Source organism: Mesoplodon mirus, assembly GCF_964341445.2.
Source record: "Mesoplodon mirus genome assembly, chromosome: 7".
Taxonomy (NCBI): domain Eukaryota; kingdom Metazoa; phylum Chordata; class Mammalia; order Artiodactyla; family Ziphiidae; genus Mesoplodon; species Mesoplodon mirus.
The window spans coordinates 88,337,750-88,354,908 of record NC_138983.1 but is presented as its reverse complement, the minus strand read 5'-3'; the positions used below and the strand labels follow the sequence as shown (position 1 = coordinate 88,354,908).

At 46.4% G+C, this 17,159-nt stretch overlaps 2 protein-coding genes across 3 annotated transcripts in view; both read left to right on the top strand.

Annotated features, from left to right (window-relative positions):
• Positions 1 to 17,159, top strand: part of LOC309807668 (interferon regulatory factor 6-like) — a 490,462-nt gene that overhangs the window by 60,458 nt on the left and 412,845 nt on the right. The window lies entirely within an intron of this gene.
• Positions 14,381 to 17,159, top strand: part of LOC309808038 (forkhead-associated domain-containing protein 1-like) — a gene marked incomplete at its 5' end in the record, with an annotated part of 79,875 nt that continues 77,096 nt past the window's right edge. The window contains one exon of the mRNA XM_082628050.1: positions 14,381 to 14,473. Coding sequence (XP_082484176.1) covers positions 14,381 to 14,473 — 93 coding nt within the window. The remainder of the gene's footprint in view (positions 14,474 to 17,159) is intronic.

The window sequence follows — 17,159 nt, the reverse complement described above, 5'->3', positions numbered from 1 at the left end:
TTACAGGAAACATGGGGAAAAGAAGAACAAGTTAACTGAAACCAAGAGGAAGTGATCAGCCAAATCCAGGATGTGAATATTCTCCAGGACACAAGACCCAGTTTCTCCAACAAATCAGTGGCTGGGGGATAAAAAAGGTCAGAGGCGGGGAGTTGCTGTTACAGAATTAAAGACATTTCAGAGACATAACAACAAAGTGTAATGTGTGGACATTGTCTGGATCCTGATTCTAACAAACCAACAGTAAAAAAGATATTTCTGAGAGAATCAAGGAAATGTGAGCATGGACTGAATATTAGATGATATTCAGGAATGATTATAAGTATTTTTAGCTGTGATCATGTCCAGGCGGGGATAATGTAAAGGAAAAAAAAGTCCTTTCAGTTAGGATGTCTTTATGGGTGAAATGACACAACTTGCTTTAAATTAACCTAGAAAAAAACTCAAAAAGGAAGAAAAAAGAATGAAAGAACACTGGGAAAATGTTGAAGCTGGATGATGAATACATGGAGTTAATCGCAGGCTTCTCTAGTTTTGTGTGTGTTTCCAAAATCCCATAATAAAAAACAATTTTTATGTAGGCAATCTCAAAGGAACATACAGACACACACACAAACAGAGTGAGCTACAACCAAAGCGTAAGCAAATGAGGAAGCCATTTGCGTTTAATAAGTGCAGGAAACGGTAGATTAAGCCTTGGGCCTTGCAAAGTGAGCTAACCAAGTCTAAGATGCCTGTATTAAGCTGGCACCCTCAAAGATGCTCCACACCCTGGCAAGAGGAGGGCTTAAAATTTTTTTTTCTGGTCTTTCAGAAAGCGCAGCCTATGAAAACCTGAAGTTTTCAATGTGGCTCTGGAGGGGAAAACTAATAATGGCCACAATACTGATGATGATGATGATCACCCTGAAGGTTTGTAACCACGTGGGTCTGGGGCTCAAGTTTATACTCCATGTATTCAGTGGGAAAACTCCAAGTTGAGGAAATAAATGTCAGTGTTCAGAGGTTATTAGCATCCCCGGCATCCAGCTGAAACAAACAAAAAAGACTTCCGAGAGAAAAGCAGCCAGGAATCAGACCCCTCAGGATTCCCACAGATTAAGTTCAATCAAGAATGAGATCACAGTCAAATTACTAAACATCCAAGCAATAAGTCAGTATGAGCCAGAGTAAGCAGACACAACAAACAAGACATTGAGACCCCGCCCCCGCCACTCCCACCCAAAGACTTCAGATGTTGGAATTATCAGATAACAGATTCTAAAATCACTATGTATTCAATATTTTTTTAAAGAAGGCTTTTAAAATGAGCAAGGAATGAGACTATCAAAATGGCCAGACATTTGTCCTCAGGAGTTTGTGGGAGCACAGGAGAGCTATTTGACCCCTGTACATTTGGCTCTTCCATTCTGGTGGGGAAAACAGATTTCTTTACAGAATCAAATTATGCTGGCAATAAATATTCAAGTGCTTCCAGGAGCCAGAGAGGAAATATGAGCAGTGCATTGGGCAGGCAGAACATAGGCTGTATCTAAAGAGGGAGCCTCTTCTCAACCCCAGCAGATTGTTGATCTATATACAAGAAGAGAGTCCAGGTATTGCCAGATATTCCCTTTTTCGCAAAAAAAGGCATAAATCCAGATGTCAATGATCTGTACATGTTGGCTACTGTGGTAGACATCTGGTTTTTGTCACCTAATAACAATTCACCTCTCTTCTAAAATATTATGGTGTTATCATCCCCCTTTGGGGACAACACCTTTCTCCTAGTCTCAGTCCAGTTTCTCAGAGATGGTGTTGATTCCACCTCTGGCTTCAGGGATGGGCACGTTGGCTAATCAGAGCAGTCTCCTGGGCCACAATAATTGGCTCAGGAATGGGCTTGTGACCCACCCAGAGAAAATGAGAAGAAGTGAGGCCATTGGGGGAAGCTTAGGAAAAAGACTCTTATCCTTCCCTATGGAATTCAAAGCTGAGAAGATGTAAGGGCTGGAGCTTTTTGTGACCATTATACAGATATTCTGTCTAAGGTTGGATCCACGTGGTTCAAAGATACCCTGAGAGCTGGAGAGAGGCCAAGGCCTCATGAAATCATCTGAGCCTGAACCCAGAGTTTCCCTCTAGACTTTTCATTTTTGGTAACCAGTGAATTTGCATTCGTGCTAAAGACAATTTGAATAGGTTTCTCTGTCACTCCACAGAAAGAGGCCTCTCCATTCAGCAACTAATTAAAAGTCTTTTAACACGCTGGGAAAGCTAGACAAACATATCTGAGGGCTGACCATGGACCTTCAGTCTGCGGTCTCAGCACCTGGCCAACCCTCTCCTTCTGTACTCCTGTCCCTAGCTTCTCTGATGACTCATCTTCTAGCCTCCATTCCCACTGCTCCTGCCCTGGACCATCCTCTTCTCTCCCTGCTCTGCCTCTGGAAATCCTACTCATCCTTCAGAACTCAAGTCAAATGGGTCCTTTTTTCTTAGCGCTTTCCTGACCACCCCACCCTAAGCCCTACCCGAGGCAGAAGAAGATACCTCTCCCTCCATCCCCAGGCCCCTGTGACCCCCCCGATGAACACTCAGCCCTTCTGCTGAGGATCCTAATTACGCAGCCACGTTCCTGTCTCCCCTGCTTCTTGACCGTGATCCAAATTCAGACGCAGATTAGAAGGGATGATATTTGAGGCTTAAGTTTCAAAAAACAATCAGTTCTTAGGAGAAGTCAGAAAACATGGTGAAAGATGAGGATTTGGGTCAGGGATTCGAAAGAAAAGAACAGTTGTTCCGGGGAAAAGAGAGGGTCTATGTGGAGTGCAGTGAGGAAGGAGGAACCACTGGACATATTTAGACCAAACGAAATGATTCAGAGGAAACCTGAGAAGAAATGTCTAGAGAGGCATGAGATTGATCTGACTGTAAAGGAATACAAAAAATGTGTGACGGGAATGACCCAAAACAACAACGACAAAATGCCCAAAATAGGTGCACTGTTCACATGAGAAAAGAATGCAGACAGCAACAAGACGCTGAGAAACCTCCAGAAAACAAGAGAGAAGGTGACAAAGGATGAGGTCATTTCAAACCAGATAAACTGGGAGGCTTTCTATGGATTGAAAGGGGTTTTTCAAAAGCTAGGGCTCATGTTGGCTTGCCCCTGATGGAAACTCAGGGCACCGAGGCCTTCTGGAATTTTCTGTTCAACAGACAGACACAGGGAGGGTCCCAGGAGGCCAGGCAGTTGCTAGATGTACCAAAAGACCTACCATGGGTCAAAGGTCAAAACAAGCAAGGTCTCAGTTTATGAGCCACCCCAGGCAAGCACTGTCTCGCTTTTTACTTCTAAGGACCATGGGACCTTGTCCACAGTTCCCATGCCTCCTACCGTGGGACCAGTTGTTTCTTCATGTGATAAAATACCTAAGCCGGACAGTATCCAATCACAGCGGCCTTTAACCTTTGTTGGGGACATACCTGGTTGAGGTTCTGAGCCCTCTTCCCAGAAAAATGCACACAGCCTCAGTCACAACAAAGTTTCCTTCCCGTTTAAGCAGCTTATACCCGCCCTGGGGCCCATCTCTTGAACAATATTTCCTAAACTCATTCACTTAATCAAAAAAACATTTATTGAGTGCCAGCTCCCTGGTACCTGCCAGGCACTGCTGCCAGGTACTGCTCCGGGCACCAAGGGTACAGGGATCCTCGCCTCATGGAGTGGACCTTCCAGTTTGTATCTGAGCCCTCAAATGATCAGAATGTCTGGCGAAGCGGCCCGGGAATTCAGTGATTCTGACAAGGGGCTAGAATTAGGACCTGTCGTCCCAAAGAGCCCCAGCTCAAACACCCCTTCTGTAAGGAGAGAGGGGAGGAGTGTATTGAAAGCATGTGCTCTAACTGGGAAGCTCATAGCCTGCTGAGGGAGTGTAGAGGGTACCTGCACTTTGGAAAAATGTTTGGCAGAATCTCGTAAAGCGGGACGTATGTGTGACCCAGAAATTCTACTCCTAGATATATACCCAAGAGATATGTGCACATGTGCAGACCAAAAGGCATACACCACGGCCCCCAATTATCCCTGGTGTTCACACCTCTGTGTCCCCTCCCCTTGAGAGTAGGCAGGACTGTACCTTATTTCTAATCAGTAGATGCTGCAAAGGTGATGGGCATGTCATTTCTGTGACTATGTTACAGAAGATTGTAACTTCCATCTTGCCTGGAGACTCTCTCTATGGACTCTCACTGGCTTTGATGAAGCAAGACACCTTATGGAGAGGCCCACATGGCAAGAAACAGTGCAGGATCTCTGGCTAACAGCCAGCAAGGAGGTGAGGCCCTCAGACTAACTAACAACCCTCAGGAAACTGTATCCTGCCAACCACCACATGAACTGGAAAGAGGATCCTTCCCCAGCTGAGCCTCAGATGAGACCCCAGCCCTGGCCACCTCCCTCATTGCAGCCTGGGAGAGACCCTGAGCAGAGAACCCAGCTAAGCAGTGCCCGGATTCCTGACCCACACAAACTGTGACATAAGTGTGTGTTTTTTTGGATCCGTTAAGTTTGCCATAATTTGTTCTGCAGGAATAGATAACAGAGTGTAAAGCAATGCAGCAGTGAGAATGAATGAACCACAGCTACATCAGACAACGTGGTCGAACCTCACATAGTTGAGTGAAAGAAACCAGGCAGCAAATGGAATCTGTAAGATTCCATTTCCATGAAGTTCAAAAACAAGCAGAACTAATCTATGATTGGAAGTCAGACAAGCGGGAGGGGGTAACCAGAAGTGAGCACAGGGAGTCTTCTCAGAGGGGCCGGGGCGGGTGGTGATGTTCTGCTTCTTGTTCTGGGTTCTGGTTAGGGTGGGTGCATACACTTTGTGAAAATTCTTCAAGCGTACACTTATCAGTTGTGTTCTTTTCGAGATGTATATTATGTTTTGAAAACAAAAGTTTACAAAAAAGACAATATGCTGGAGTCCAACAGCCAGGGTTCGAATCTTGGACCTATCACTTACAAGATTTGTAACTGGGTAAGTTACTTGACTTTTCTGAGCCGGCCTCTGTAAAATGGGTTGGGCTAAGAATTAAATAAAACAGTGCATGGCATAGTGGCTGGTACCTAACAAGCCTCAATAAATATTAGCTAGTTTGGTTCACCTCATTCATAATGGTTCATTGTTAATCTCAAAAAAAAAGAAGTAGTGGAGGTTGATTTGCCTGGATGCCTGCAAGTCGAATTTATGGAGTTGTCCTGCAGGTGCCACCCCACAGAGACCAGCTGGATTCTCTGAATCCCTCTAGCAGCGATCAGGGGAGCTCAGCCTGCCTCTGACACCCACACCCAGAAAGGTCCCTGGGCAACAAGCAAGATGATATGCGAGTGTTCTGAGGTCAAGTTTGCTCTGGGTTGGGACTGAGACGATGCAAATCAAAGCTCTCCCCAGGATGGCTGTGATCGGGTTGAGATGGTGCTGTCCTCCCACATCATCAAGAAAACAACAAAAGCAAGCAAAGAGACAGACAGCAACGCGGACATTCACAGGAGTCTGTGGTATCGGGCACAGTTTACTACTTCACACATATTAACCCATTTGGTCTTTACAGTCAATGCTGTTATTACCTCCATTTTACAGGTGAGAGAAGTGAGGTACAGACAGAATAAAACAAACAAACAAATGAAACCAGGCCGATCAGAGGTGGGATCAGCACCCTTCATCTGCAGTTTTCAAACAGAACATACAGACTGACCTCCCTGGCAAACCTTTTTTTCTGTGTTGTTGTTTTTTAGAGAGAGTAGTATTTTGTTTTTGTTTTAATTTTTAAAAATTAATTAATTTATTTATTTTTGGCTGTGTTGGGTCTTCGTTTCTGTGCGAGGGCTTTCTCCAGTTGTGGCAAGCGGGGGTCACTCTTCATCACGGTGCACAGGCCTCTCACTATCGTGGCCTCTCTTGTTGCAGAGCACAAGCTCCAGACGCGCAGGCTCAGTAGTTGTGGCTCACGGGCCTAGTTGCTCCGCGGCATGTGGGATCCTCCCGGACAAGGGCTCGAACCCACGTCCCCTGCATTGGCAGGCAGATTCTCAACCACTGCGCCACCAGGGAAGCCCCCTGGCAAAGCTCTGATTTGCAAGAGATGAAGGTCCCAACCAGCCTTGTCTCTATCTGAGAAAACACCTGGGTGATTTCTCATTTTCTGACAGGGGAAGGGGGTGAGCACGGCTGCAGAAGGCCTCAGTGACCAGCTGTGATTTTGTGGTTTGAATTTATTTTTGTGAACCTGTGTGTGTGTGTGTGTATAAAAACCTGCATTTCCTTAGCCCATAGCGTCAGGTTATGAATGGACTGTGGAGCCTCCAATGGCCCTTTGCTCTCCCATCTGACACCTACTCAACAGCTTAGCTACTTCCTGATCTTCGAGCGCTCTCTCTCTCTTTTACACTCCCTTTCTCCTGTTCTAGCTCTTTCCCTGGCTCTCTCTTACCCCTTAAAGGCTGGGCAAGCTCCCTACCTCTTCCAGGCAGGAGGCCAGCATTCATTTCTTGTTGGAATGCAGGGGACAACAAGCAGATCTGGGGAGGGGGCACAGTGAATGGGCTCTCCCAGTCAAGGACAGCCCAGGGAAGGTAACTGCGGCCCAATGAGATTTTATGGGGCAGAGGTCCTGCAGGAAAGAAGCCCAGTGGGTGGCAGGAGAGGTCCCTGGCAAGCCCCAGCTACGTCCTCTTGGCCTCAGCTCCCTCCCCCTCTTGCTGCAGGCACTGCCCAAACTTCAGGACAGCCAGAAGCCCAGATTGTTCAGGGCTGAGGGAAAGCAGGTGGTGAGCATGGGTGTCTCGTGGCTGTGACAACTGTCACCTGTGGTCCCCGGGGAAAATACCTTCCCAGCACAGTCATCTAGATTCAAATCCTTTTCTGGCTGTGTCACCTTGGTCACATACCTCCATGTCTCTTGAGCCTTATTTTCCTGTTCAAGTGGGAGTGATGTGATAGAAATAATACCCATCACGACATTTTTGAGCGTTTCTCTGCAGAGCTCCCTGTTCCAGGTGTTTCAGACACACCTACTGCCCCAGGTTATGGTGAGGATTAAATGAGATGATCTACAGGAAGGACTGGGACAGTGCCCTGTGGGTGGAAAGCCCGGAGTTAACATCACTCGCTCCAGTATTAGGAGGACAGCTGGGAATGACAAAGCTGGGACATGGACCCAGGCCTTTCAGACACCAACATCCTGATGTTGATGGAGATACAGTACAGCCTTGGTAGCCACCCAGAGCTCAATAAGATTGATTGATTATAGGCATCACCAAGGAGCCCATATAAGCTAGAAACCTCTTTTTTTTTTTGGCCATGCCGTGTGGCTTGCGGGATCTTAATTTCCCCACCAGGGATTGAACCCGGGCCATGGCAGTGAAAGCACCAAGTCCGAACCAGTGGACCGCCAGGGAATTCCCCAGGTGCAGTATTTTGATCACCCTATCATCGCAAAGTACAACTCTCACTCAGCCCAGGACATGCTATGATAAAGCCATGAGTTATTGGGGTATTTTAGTTTCTGTTTTTGAAATTTAAGTGGATGACATTGAACTGGGTTTTTAGACTTTCACACACCCTTTCAGATGACTGTGGCATCCTGTGGGGAGCGGCAGGATCCAATCAAGATTTGGCAATTTCTGCTCCAGTGAGCCTGAATGTCAGCTTTGTTCTCCGTTTAGTATTTCCTCATCGAGAGATGGACTAATGGTAACAGATGCTCTCCCAAGCCTATCAGGGGGCCATGGGCAGCTCCGGCTCCAGGCTGGCCTGGATGGGCTCCATAGGGTCTGACTGACAGTGAGCAGGGTTGCATTCTGTGCTCATGTTGATGAGACTGAAGACAAGCATGGAGATGGGGGTGGGGCTGGGGAGGGCCAAGGCTACAGAAGCCTAGGTCCTGGGGTAAGGACAGTTCAGCTCAGCAGCTCAAGAGTAGGAGGCAAGGCTGTGGGCGGGTGGCAAGGGTTGCCCCTGTTCATTCACTCATTCGTTCATTCAGGCACTGTTCTAGGTACAGGTGATACAGCAGTGAACAAAAGAGAAAAGAAATCCCTGCCCTCATGGAGCTTAAGTTGGGGGCAGGGGGGAGTTGGGAGTGAGGAGACTGACAAAAAATAAGAGAAGGAAACTAAATAAATAGCATGTTAGAGGAGTGGTAAGATGAAGGGAAGAGCAATAGAGTGAGGTGTTTGTTTTGTTCTTCATGCTTTTTGGGGGGTGTTTTTTGTTTTGTTTTGTTTTTTTGGGTGGCATCATGGGGCTTGCAGGATCGACCAGGGATTGAACCAGGCAGTGAAAGCACCGAGTCCTAAACACTGGACCGCCAGGGAATTCCAAGACCATTTTAAATAGGGTGATATTTGAGTAAAAATCTAAAGGAGCTGAAGGAGATCCCTGGGGGAATTGCCCTGTAGGGAGAAGAAACATTAACTGCAAAGGCCCTGAGGCAGAAATGTGCCTGGAGAGTTGAGCCTGACCCTCTCTGTTCCTCTGAAGTTACCACTCAGGGCCCCGGCCTCTGTGGTCACTCCTCATACATTCCTAAGGTCTTTCTGGTCGAAGGGAACTAACCCAGGCAGAACCTTCCAGGCTGACTGAGGGCCTGGAAAATATTTCTAGGCACAAGTGCTGGGAGGGCTCTGCGATTCAACTACAGGTTTGAATAAGTCCTGAGGTTTTGCCAAGCTTTTAACAAATGCACAAGGAATTTGCAAGAATGCAACAAATTCATTCCTGGACCATGCTCCAGAGCTGCTTAATCAGAATCTCTGAGGTCTGTGCCAGGGAATGTGCATTTCCAAGAGCCTCTAGGCATGTGGGAGCATCTTTACCATATATTCCATCCCATATCGATTTCCATGATTTTTCTCTCGTATATCTTCTTCTAATTGACTAGAGTGGAGTCTGCCATCTTTCATCTTTCTCAGATGAATATTTTGAGTTTGTCTTGGGGCACCTTGTCAGTCATTTCCTGGCAGGGAAATGAGGCATTCTGTAGGTAGTCAGCGGGGCTGTTCTGCTCCCAGACAGAAGGGGCTGATCTGAAAAGAGGTGACATGGGGTGAGGGGAGATAGTTAGCATTTGCATGTCTTCTCCACACGCTCCATCCCCCCAGCCCCGTGCCCATGGGGAGTGCGGGGGGGTTTCTTAAGGATCTGATCCAGGTCAACACTGGGGCCACCGTCTGACCTTGTAGGGACTCAGGTGATGTATGTAGAAGTAAAGAACACATGAATGAATAAACGCGAGTTTTGACAGGGAAGGACAGGAACAGTAAGGTTGTGGGCTTGTAAATACTCCTTCCCTAGCACGTGGGAGAATCTTCCATTCTTTCAGAAGTGTTCCTTCCACCGCACCTATCTCCCATCTCCACCCCCATCCCCAGAAGTGATGGTCCCCCAGCTTACTCTGTTTTCTCCTCCACAACAGAGAGAACTAGAGATTCGGGTGGGACGGGGGGACTAACCTCCAGGCTTCTCGTGGTTCAGCTCCATTACCCTCCCACGCCTGACCACCCCCTCCTCAACGCACCGAGCCTAGAGCTAAGGTCAGTAGGAAGGATTCTCGAGTCTGCTCCTTCCCCGCTGTAAGACTTGGAGCTACTTCTGTGAACACTGAGCCTGTTTCCCCATCCTGGAAATGGGGCTGGGGACCTCTAGGGGGCAGGTCGGGGAGGGCTCGCAGCGCTGCAGCGGGCTGTAATTGGCCGGGTGCTGCCAGCGCACCTCCCCCTCATCCTCGGGCGCCGCGCACGCCACGCCCCTCCCCAGCTCGGCCGTCAGAATGGCGTTGCCGTGGCGACGTTCGTACGAAGGCCGGGCGGGCGCGCGGGCTGCGGGCCTTCGCCCAGAGACTCCGCGGGAGGGCGGCAGGGCGGAGGTCAGGGCTTCTTGGCAGAGGACGAGGCGTGGGGTTCTTCCTCAGGCCAGGTGAGAGCGGCGCGCGAGGAGGCGGCGGGCGGAAACCTGGGCCGGAGGAGGCCAGCCCTGCGAGGTCAAGGGTGTTGGGATAGGCAGGGGACCCGGCGCCAGCCGAGTCCGAACTCTCTGATCCAGGCTCGGGTCGCCAGGAGCACCCCAGAAAAGGTGCCCCAACACCAGCCGTTCCTTCCTAAGTGCAGCCCCTACCTCGCCCCCCAAGGGAGGCGGCACGGGAGCTTTAAGCCTCTCCTGGGCACCAGCTCTTGGATGTCCTGTGGGTATAGCTGGGATTAAGAGAGGAACCCCTGTTTCCCCTGATTTATGGACAACACCCACCCAATGGTCAGAGACACACACACACACACACACCCGCCCCTTACCTGAACTCCCCTTCTTTAAGGAACTTTGAGGCCACTGTAAACCTCAAAAGAAAGTTTGCTCCTATAGCCCAATTCTGAGCCATCCAAAGTGGTCGGGGGAACGCAGATGACTGAAGCCCTTTTGCTCTTTCCTGTGGCTGGTGCTCCATGGCACTGAGTAAGAACGAATTCACAGAGCTCCACACATTCAAATTACTTTGACAGTGTTTTCACGCAAGGAAGTGATGCACAGGGCAAAATGAAGGTGGAGAAATATTGTCCAATCCAAAAGCTAAAGAGATAGAATTTAGGTTTTCCAAGGAGTCATCTAAGCTAGATACTGACAGGAAAAATGAAAGGTAGTTACTATCAAAGCTTCCTAGCCAGCTCGCTGTACTGACTTGCTTTGAGGTGCCCTTTGTATTTTCATTCACTCAGCAAGTGTTTCCCAAGCACCTACTATGTGTCAGGTTCTGCCCCCCCGCCGCCCCCTACCCTGGAGAAGGGGTAATGCACAGAACTGGCAGGAACTGCAAAGGGTCTGACATTTGACCCTGTTTGAAAGTTAGTAAGTTAGCCTGCCCAGCTTATAGTTCCTGGCAGAAGACAAGAGACTCCTGGGCCAGAAACAAAGAACTTGATGACTCACAACACAGCCGATGACATAACAGGCAGCAGAGCTGCATATGCGCATTGGTTCCTGTTGCCCTGAAAGTCCCTCGGGGTGGTGCAGAGCAGCCAGTGTGGATGCTGTGCGCACAGTGGGTCTGTGTCCCAGGTAAGGAACTCCAAACTCAGGAAACTGCAATCTTTGAAAGGGGCTGCTAGCAAACCTGCCCAACTTTTGCCCCAGAAGGAGCCGTTATCTTTATTAGAAACATTACCTCTATCCTCCCAAGCTGTTTGCCATACAAGCATCCTCGGAAAGTGAGTGCAGGACAAAATCTTTCAATGCCTTTGCTCTGAAGATGGGTACAAACACAACATACCCATGAAGAATTGCTTCTGAACAAAATGAACACAGTTCTGGTTTTCCAGGAACATATATGTTAGTGAAAGAGAAACCAACAGCAAGCATAACTAAAGAAAGGAACAAGAACATGTCAGAGAATGATAAGTACAAGGAAGGAAACACAGCAGGGGAAAACTAGCAGGGGAATAACATGACTGAGGGTGCCTTTAGCCAGAGTGGTCAGGTGGTTGCCCCGAGTGGGGACGTCTGAGCAGAGAGAAGACCCCAGCCTTGGGGACGTCTGGGGTGAGAGCTAAAAAACAAATATGTGCATAATCCAAGTTTAAGTTTTAGATTAGTGGCTTTTCCTGTGGTTTTCCTGCAGAAGAGACATTTCTTGGAAGTTTCCATTTTAGCTTAATTAGACTTGAATGTGTTGCGTGCTAACATGGTCCTCTGCAATTGAAGATTAATAACTGAAGGCAGCAGAGCATGGTTCTTTGGGAAGAGGAAATGTCTTTTCCCCTGTATACATGACAGCGAACTTAATCAAATGTATTTCTCATTATCTGAAAGCATCAATATTTGTGGGACATCCACAGGCCTCAAAGTTTACAAATATAAACTATGCTGCTTATTTTTATTTCTCTTACCCCCAGGTAGGGTCTCGTCTTCCTTTCAGAGGATAGAATGCTGGTTTCAAGGACTTTCTTTTATTACATGTGCCAAGTGTCAGCAGACAGTGCAATTCCCCCACCCCTACTCTGCCCCACCAGCAGCAATGGAGGTTTGTACACTGGTTACATGCAAAGGCCCAGAGTTGTCACACACTTACTACTGTGTGACCTTAACTTCTCTGAGTCTCAGTTTCCTCATTTGTAAAGCGGGACAATACTGACACCTGCCTCGCAGGGTGGTTCTGAGGATGAAAAGAGGCCATGTGTGTAAAAGGATAGCCCAGTGCCTGGCACTTAGTAGGGATTCAGTGATGGAATGATGATGGAGATGTTGATGGAAAGCAGAGCCAGCCCGGAGACCCTCTACGGTCAGACCTAGATGATTTTTGTTTTTATCCACAGTTTAACAACTTCACACTTCAGTGACCTTTCAGTTGAAAAGAGACTTTGGGGACTTTCTTGGTGGCTCAGCGGTTAAGAATCCACCTGCCAATGCAGGGGACACGGGTTCGAGCCCTGGTCCAGGAAGATCCCACATGCCTCGGAGCAACTAAGCCAGTGCACCACAACTACTGAGCCTGCACTCTAGAGCCAGCGAGCCACAACTAGGGCCCGTGTGCCGCAACTACTGAGCCCACGTGCTGCAACTACTGAAGCCTGCACACCTAGAGCCCATGCTCCACAACAGGAGAAGCCACCGCAGTGAGAAGCCTGCGCACCGTGAGGAAGAGTAGCCTCCGCTCGCCGCAACTAGAGAAAGCCCGCATGCAGCAACGAAGACCCAACAGAGACTTTCTTTGACATGGCACTGAGATGGATCAGAATTCAAATATCATGTGAATTATCATCAACATCTTGGAACCAGCTGAAGTCACTGAAATTTTTATGTTTTAAAACACATGTATATATGGGCTTCCCTGGTGGCACAGTGGTTGAGAGTCCGCCTGCCGATGCAGGGGACACAGGTTCGTGCCCCGGTCTGGGAGGATCCCACATGCCGCGGAGCGGCTGGGCCCGTGAGCCATGGCCTCTGAGCCTGTGCGTCCGGAGCCTGTGCTCTGCAACGGGAGAGGCCACAACAGTGAGAGGCCCACGTACCGCTAAAAAATAATAATAATAATAAATAAATAAATATAAAAAAAATAAAAAACATGTATAGGGCTTCCCTGGTTGCGCAGTGGTTGAGAATCTGCCTTCTAATACAGGGGACATGGGTTCGAGCCCTGGTCTGGGAAGATCCCATGTGCCGCGGAGCAACTAGGCCCGTGAGCCACAACTACTGAGCCTGCGTATCTGGAGCCTGTGCTCCACAACATGAGACGCCGTGATAGTGAGAGGCCCGTGCACTGCGATGAAGAGTGGCCCCCACTTGCCACAACTAGAGAAAGCCCTCGCACAGAAACGAAGACCCAACACAGCCAAAAATAAATAAATAAAATTTAAAAACATGTATAGGATTTACTTTGAAATGCATTAAAATATAAAATGTATAGATGGGTAGATATGTGATAAAGCAAATAGAACAAAATGTTGATTGTAGAATCTGGGTGGTGGTTCTATAGAAGTTCACCATCCACTTCTTTCAACTTTTCTGTGTGTTTGACATTTTCATAATAAAATGCCAGCAAAAGATACGTACAGAGTCTTGACCGTACAGCCAAGCTATAATCTTGATATTTTGTCTTTGGAAATCATTTTTTTTTCAACCTAAATATATGAAGGAATGCGGTGACTTAAAAAGAAAGTATCTTCTAGTGCCCATTTCCTTGATGACTGACTCTTCCACACTTTAAGAAGCTCTGTAGAAGTTGGGGTTTCTTGAGTCAAAGTTCAGAAGCCCAAGATTAATAACAGTCACAATCACAGTAGGACAAATGGGTGTTTAGTGTAGCAATCACCATTCTAGATGCTTCACATTTAATCCTCACAAAACTCTTTGGGATACAGAGTATTATTAGCCCCATTTTACAGATGAGGAAACAGAGGCATAGAGAGAGAATAAGGAACTCACCCAGAGTCACAGAGCTAGTAAGTGGTGGGTTAGTAACACTGAGTATTTGATTCTGTCAGATAACTAACCCCAAACTAAGCTTAATGGGAGGTGGAGAGCAGTTATCAGTGGAATTCAGATTTGTTTGGGTTTTTTTTTTTTTTGCTATTGCTTGTTTGTGCTCTGAGTTACATAAAGGATGTCCTCTTGTGATCAGAAGCAAGCTCATCTATGCCGGCTATCACTGTTAAAAGGACAGTCTTAAAAATGTGCAGAATTATCATTGTGATCATTGTTAAATCCAGCTATCCACTCCTACCTCTGCTGACTTCTCCTGTGGACATTATGGTGTATTCCATTCATTCTAAATATGACACTGAATAATTAGAGGACTGTATTTTTCTAACAAAATTGTTTTCTGAAAACCTTTTATAGGGAAAGCAGAGAATATGAAAGCCTATCTAAAGAGTGCAGAAGGCTATTTTGTCCTGAATAAAAGCACTACGATTGGAAGGCATGAAAATTCAGACCTTGTTTTAGAGGTAAGACCTCTTCCTAGCCAGTCCCCGACCCTCCCTACCCCTCACACCACCAAAAGTCCTTACTGTTCTGTGGACTCCAGTCTCTTGTAAAGCACAGCCTCTGGCTAACAGTCCCAGCCTTCCTCGGTGTGCCACCAATAACCAATCCCGGCATGTGCTGGGTCTCCCTGGCACATGTGGTAAGAATGAGCACAGTGCAAAGTGTGATGGGCCCTGTGTCCTTTGCTGACTATGTCTGCAGTGTCCCACCCTGATGGCGTGGTTTGGAAGGTGGGCTTAGAGCTGATGCTTGACCTTCACCTGCTCCGCGTCTGGCAGCCACGGCCACCTGAAGTGCCCAGCTTGAGCAATGGCCTCTCGCCCTTTCCAGAGCTTCTGGAGACTATGGGCCCCTCAGAGCCCTCCCGTGCCCCCGTACCTCCAAGTAGTAAATCAGGGTAAGCCCTGGGCATGGCCTCAGTGCTCTCTCACTTCATTTCATTCCATTCTCTGAATTAGCTGTGGCTTGGTCCACAGTCCCAGCTCATTGACAGCCAAGGAAGTTGGAAGAAATTGTAAGTAAGGAATTATAAAAACAGTGGCTTTGAGGGCTTCCCTGGTGGCGCAGTGATTGAGAGTCCGCCTGCCGATGCAGGGGACACGGGTTCGTGCCCCGATCCCGGAAGATCCCACATGCCGCGGAGCGGCTGGGCCCGCGAGCCATGGCCGCGGAGCCTGTGTGTCCGGAGCCTGTGCTCCGCAATGGGAGAGGCCACAGTAGTGAGAGGCCCGCGTACAGCAAAAAAAAAAAAAAAAAAAAAAACAGTGGCTTTGAGCCTTTTAACATTTTGAAAGGGATTAAAATATTGAAGCAGAAAGAGAAATGCAATGGAATCCCTTTAGGACTGTGAAAGGCAGACCACTCTCAGACTTCACTCAACAGATTTTTTTAAACTTTATTTTGAAATAATTATAGATGCACAAATGGTAGAGAGAATGGCACGAAGCATGTGTGGAGTCCTGTGCCATTTTACCACGTGTGGATTTGGGTGTGGCCATCAGGATATAGGAGTATTCCATCATCAGAGATGTCCTTTGTGATGCTCCTTTTATAGTCACAATTCCTCCTCCCACCGTCGTCCCCACGCTCCGAAAACCACTAATCTGTTCTCCGTCTCTATAATTTTCATCATTTATCTATGACCTTTGCGATTGATTTTTTTTTTTTTTTTTTTAGTCATTGTAATGCCCTTGACATCCATTTAGGTTATTAGCTTGTTCTTTTATTGCTGAGTAATAGTCCACGGTATGGACGTATCACCTATGTTTAACCATTCACTTTTTGAAGGACATTTTGTTTCCATTTGGGGCTATTACAAATAAATGTACCATAAACATTTGTATACAGGTTTTTGTGTGAGCATAAGTTTTTATTTCTCTGTGATAAATGCTCAGGAGTATGATTGCATGGATTAACATATGTGTTTATGTATATTCGGTTCGTAAAGAAACTGCCAGGCTTATCCAGCATGGCTGTACCATTTTTCATTTCCACCAGCAATGTATGAGACACATCCTCACCAGCAATTAGCATAAACACTGTTTTTCATTTTAGCTGTTTTAGTAAGTGTGTAGTGGTATCTCATCATAGTCTTAACTTGCATTTCCCAAATCGATAGTGATGTTAAATGTCTTTTCATGTACGTGTTTGCCTTCTGCATATCCTCTTCAGTGAAATATCTCTTCATATCTTTTAAGTGTCTCTAATCGAATTGTTAATTTTTTTACCATTGAGTTTTGAGAATTCTTTCTGTATTTTAGATATGAGTCCCTTGTCAGATAGATGGTTTGCAAATATTTTCTCCCATCCGTAGCTTGTCTTCTCATTCTCTTAGCAGAGTATTTCACAGAGCAAAAGCTTTAACTTTTGATGAAGTCCAGGTAGTTATTTTTTCTTTTATAGATCATGCTTTTAGTGTCATGTCTAAGAACATGCCACAAGGTCCCTGACCCTGAGGATTTTCTCTTATGTTTTCTTCTAAGTGTTTTATACTTTTATGTTTAAATCTATGAACCATTTTGGGTTCACTGTCGTTTATGATGTGAGATTTAGGTCAAAGTTCATTTTTCTTCCATGTGGATATTTAGTTGTTCCAGAACCATTTGTTGAAAAGACTATCCTTTCTCCATTGAATTGCTTTTGCAAGTTTGTCAAAAATAATCTGGCCATACTTTCTATGGGGGCTACTTCTTAGTTCCCTATTATGTTTCATGGATCTATTTGTCATAATGGATCTACCATTATGAGATAGCCTTGATTACTGTCGCTATGTAAGTCTTAAATCAGGTAGAGTGATTCCTCTCACTTTTCTTTAAAAAAAATTTCTAACCTATTCTAGTTCCTTTGCCTTTCCATTTACATTTTAGTGTAAGCCTGTCTGTATATACAAAATATCATGCTGTAATTTTGATTGGAATTGTGTTTAATCCTATATAACAATGTGAGAATAATTGATATACTCGTACATTGTCTTCCAATTCATGATCATGGTATATTTCTCCATTTATTCAGTGTCTCTCATGAGTGTTTTGTAGTTTTCAGCATACGAGTCCTGAACATGTTTTGTTAGATTTACACTTAAGTATATCTCTCTTTTTTTTTTTTTTGAGTGATTGTAAATGGTATTATATTTTTAATTTTGGTGTC